Source organism: Phalaenopsis equestris, chloroplast (assembly GCF_001263595.1).
Source record: "Phalaenopsis equestris chloroplast, complete genome".
In the NCBI taxonomy this organism is placed as follows: Eukaryota; Viridiplantae; Streptophyta; class Magnoliopsida; order Asparagales; family Orchidaceae; genus Phalaenopsis; species Phalaenopsis equestris.
The window spans coordinates 90001-95000 of NC_017609.1; the positions used below are offsets into that span (position 1 = coordinate 90001).

The 5000-nt window shown below is 37.7% G+C and overlaps 1 protein-coding gene across 1 annotated transcript in view, besides 1 other annotated feature; it reads left to right on the top strand. All coding sequences in view use genetic code 11, as the record gives it.

The window, feature by feature from the left end:
- ycf2 overlaps positions 1-5000 on the top strand; it is a 6894-nt gene that overhangs the window by 1158 nt on the left and 736 nt on the right. The window contains exon 1 of the mRNA in view: positions 1-5000. This exon is cut by the window's left edge and continues 1158 nt beyond it; it is cut by the window's right edge and continues 736 nt beyond it. Within this exon, the coding sequence (YP_006073309.1) occupies positions 1-5000 (5000 nt within the window).
- Positions 1-5000: part of an inverted repeat (repeat A) that runs on past both edges of the window.

The window sequence follows — 5000 nt, forward strand, 5'->3', positions numbered from 1 at the left end:
GTAACGGATTCTAGCCAATGGAAAGGATCTTCTTCTGATCAATCCAGAGATCATTTCGATTCCGTTAGAAATGAGAATTCAGAATATCACACATTGATCGATCAAACAGAGATTCAGCAACTAAAAGAGAGATCGATTCTTTGGGATCCTTCCTTTCTTCAAACGGAACGAACAGAGATAGAATCAGATCGATTCCCGAAATGCCTTTTTGGATCTTCCTCCATGTCCTGGCTATTCACAGAACCTGAGAAGCGGATGAATAATCATCTGCTTCCGGAAGAAATCGAAGAATTTCTTGGAAATCCTACAAGATCAATTCGTTCTTTTTTCTCTGACAGATGGTCAGAACTTCATCTGGGTTCGAATCCTACTGAGAGGTCCACTAGAGATCATAAATTGTTGAAGAAAAAACAAGATGTTTCTTTTGTCCCTTCCAGGCGAGCGGAAAAGAAAGAAATGGTTGATATATTCAAGATAATTACGTATTTACAAGATACCGTCTCAATTCATCCTTCGGAACCATATCACATCCCGGATCTGGTTCCGAAGGATGAACCGGATATGGACAGTTCCAATAAGATTTCATTCTTGAACAAAAATCCATTTTTTGATTTCTTTCATCTATTCCATGACCGGAACAAAGGGGGATACGCGTTACGCCACGATTTTTTTGAATCAGAAGAGAGATTCCCAGAAATGGCGGATCTATTCACTCTATCAATAACCGAGCCGGATCTGGTGTTTCATAGGGGATTTGCCCTTTCTATTGATTCCTACGGGTTGGATCAAAAAAGATTCTTGAATGAGGTATTCAACTCCAGAGATGAATCGAAAAAGAAATTGGTTCTACCTCCTCTTTTTTATGAGGAGAATGAATCTTTTTCTCGAAGGATCAGAAAAAAATCGGTCCGGATCTACTGCGGGAATGAGTTGGAAGATCCCAAACTAAAAACAGCGGTATTTGCTAGCAACAACATAATGGAGGCAGTCAATCAATATAGATTGATCCGAAATCTCCAATATTATGGGTACATAAGAAATGTATCGAATCGATTCTTTTTAATGAATAGATCCGATCGCAACTTCGAATATGGAATTCAAAGGGATCAAATAGGAAATGATACTCTGAATCATATAACTATAATGAAATATACGATCAACCAACATTTATCGAATTTGAAAAAGAGTCAGAAGAAATGGTTTGATCCTCTTATTTCTCGAACTGAGAGATCCATGAATCAGGATCCTGATGCATATAGATACAAATGGTCCGATGGGAGCAAGAATTTCCAGGAACATTTGGAACATTTCGTTTCTGAACAGAAGAATCCTTTTCAAGTAGTGCAAGTAGTGTTCGATCAATTACGTATTCATCAATATTCGATTGATTGGTCCGAGGTTATCGACAAAGAAGATTTGTCTAAGTCACTTCGTTTCTTTTTGTCCAAGTCACTTCTCTTTTTGTCCAAGTCACTTCTCTTTTTGTCCAAGTCACTTCGTTTCTTTTTGTCCAAGTCACTTCCCTTTTTCTTTGTGAGTATCGGGAATATCCCCATTCATAGGTCCGAGATCCGCATCTATGAAATGAAAGGTCCGAATGATCAACTCTGCAATCAGTTGTTAGAATCCATAGGTGTTCAAATCGTTCATTTGAAGAAATTGAAACCCTTCTTATTGGATGATCATGATACTTCCCAAAGACCAAAATTCTTGATCAATGGAGGAACAATATTACCATTTTTGTTCAAAAAGATACCAAAGCGGGTGATTGACTCATTCCATACTAGAAAGAATCGCAGGAAATCCTTTGATAACACGGATTCCTATTTCTCAATGATATCCCACGATCGAGACAATTGGCTGAATCCCGTGAAACCATTTCATAGAAGTTCATTGATATCTTCTTTTTATAAAGCAAATCGACTTCGATTCTTGAATGATCCACATCACTTCTGGTTCTATTGTAACAAAAGATTCCCCTTTGATGTGGAAAAGACCCGTATCAATAATTATGATCTTACATATGGACAATTCCTCAATATCTTGTCCATTCGCAACAAAATCTTTTCTTTGTGCGTCGGTAAAAAAGGATCTCTTTTTTTGGAGAGAGAGACTCTTTCACCAATCGAGTCACAGGTATCTGACATCTTCATACCTAACGATTTCCCACAAAGTGGTGATGAAACGTATAACTTGTACAAATTGTACAAATCTTTCCATTTTCCAATTCGATCCGATCCATTCGTTCGTGGAGCTATTTACTCGATCGCAGACATTTCTGCAACACCTCTAACAGAGGAACAAATAGTCAATTTGGAAAAAACTTATTGTCAGCCTCTTTCAGATATGAATCTATCTGATTCAGAAGGGAATAACTTACATCAGTATCTCAGTTTCAATTCAAACATGGGTTTGATTCACACTCCATGTTCTGAGAAGTATTTACCATCCGGAAAGAGGAAAAAACGGAGTCTTTGTCTAAAGAAATGCGTTGAGAAAGGGCAGATGTATAGAACCTTTCAACGAGATAGTGCTTTTTCAAATCTCTCAAAATGGAATCTGTTCCAAACATATATGCCATGGTTCCTTACTTCGACAGGGTGCAAATATCTCAATTTCACCCTTTTAGATACTCTTTCAGACCCATTGCCGATACTGAGTAGTAGTCAAAAATTTGTATCCATTTTTCATGATATGATGCATGGATCAGATATATCATGGCCAATTCCTCAGAAGATTCTTCCACAATGGACTCTGATAAGTGAGATTTCGAGTCAATGTTTACAGAATCTTCTTCTGTCCGAAGAAATGATTCATCGAAATAATGAGTCACCCGTTCCATTGATATGGGCACATCTGAGATCAACAAATGCTCGGGAGTTCCTCTATTCCATCTTTTTCCTTCTTCTTGTTGCTGGATATCTCGTTCGTATACATCTTCTCTTTGTTTCCCGAGCCTCTAGTGAGTTACAGACAGAGTTAGAAAAGATCAAATCTTTGATGATTCCATCATACATGATGGAATTTCGAAAACTTCTGGATAGGTATCCTACATCTGAACTGAATCCTTTCTGGTTAAAGAATCTCTTTCTAGTTGTTCTGGAACAATTAGGAGATTCTCTGGAAGAAATACGGGGTTCTGCTTCTGGTGGCAACATGCTATTGGGTGGTGGTCCCGCTTATGGGGTCAAATCAATACGTTCTAAGAAGAAATATTGGAAGATCAATCTCATCGATCTTGTAAGTATCATACCAAATCCCATCAATCGAATCATTTTTTCGAGAAATACGAGACATCTAAGTCGTACAAGTAAAGAGATCTATTCATTGATAAGAAAAAGAAAAAACGTGAACGGTGATTGGATTGATGATAAAATAGAATTCTGGGTCGCGAACAGTGATTCGATTGATGATGAAGAAAGAGAATTCTTGGTTCAGTTCTCCACCTTAACGACAGAAAAAAGGATTGATCAAATTCTATTGAGTCTGACTCATAGTGATCATTTATCAAAGAATGACTCTGGTTATCAAATGATTGAACAACCGGGATCAATTTCCTTACGATACTTAGTTGACATTCATCAAAAGGATCTAATGAATTATGAGTTCAATAGATCCTGTTTAGCAGAAAGACGGATATTCCTTGCTCATTATCATACAATCACTTATTCACAAACCTTGTGTGGGGCTAATATTTTTCATTCCCCATCTCCTCATGGAAAACCCTTTTCGCTCCGCTTAGCCCTATCCCCTTCTAGAGGTATTTTAGTGATAGGTTCTATAGGAACTGGACGATCCTGTTTGGTCAAATATCTAGCGACAAACTCCTATGTTCCTTTCATTACGGTATTTCCGAACAAGTTCCTGGATGACAAGCCTAAAGGTTATCCTATTGATGATATCGATATTGATGATAGTGACGATATTGATGATAGTAATGATGACCTTGATATTGATAAGGAGCTGCTAACTATGACGAATGTGCTAACTATGTATATGACGACGAAAATAGACCGATTTGATATCACCCTTCAATTCGAATTAGCAAAAGCAATGTCTCCTTGCATAATATGGATTCCAAACATTCATGATCTGCATGTGAATGAGTCGAATTACTTATCCCTCGATCTATTAGAGAACTATCTCTCCAGGGATTGTGAAAGATGTTCCACTGGAAAGATTCTTGTTATTGCTTCGACTCATATTCCCCAAAAAGTGGATCCCGCTCTAATAGCTCCAAATAAATTAAATACATGCATTAAGATACGAAGGCTTCTTCTTCCACAACAACGAAAGCACTTTTTCATTCTTTCATATACTAGAGGATTTCACTTGGAAAAGAAGATGTTCCATACTAACGGATTCGGGTCCATAACCATGGGTTCCAATGCGCGAGATCTTGTAGCACTTATCAATGAGGCCCTATCAATTAGTATTACACAGAAGAAATCCATTATAGAAACTAATACAATTAGATCAGCTCTTCATAGAAAAACTTGGGATTTTCGATCCCAGATAAGATCGGTTCAGGATCATGGGATCCTTTTCTATCAGATAGGAAGGGCTGTTACACAAAATGTACTTCTAAGTAATTGCCCCATAGATCCTATATCTATCTATATGAAGAAGAAATCATGTAAGGGAGGGGATTCTTATTTGTACAAATGGTACTTCGAACTTGGAACGAGCATGAAGAAATTAACGATACTTCTTTATCTTTTGAGTTGTTCTGCCGGATCGGTCGCTCAAGATCTTTGGTCTTCATCCAGACACGATGAAAAAAATTGGATCACTTCTTATGGATTCATCGAGAACGATTCTGATCTAGTTCATGGCCTATTACTATTATTACTATTAGAAGTAGAAGGCGCTCTGGCTCTGGCGGGATCCTCACGGACAGAAAAATATTGCAGTCAGTTTGATAATAATCGAGTGACATTACTTCTTCGGTCCGAACCAAGGAATCAGTTAGATATGATGCAAAATGGATCTTGTTCTAT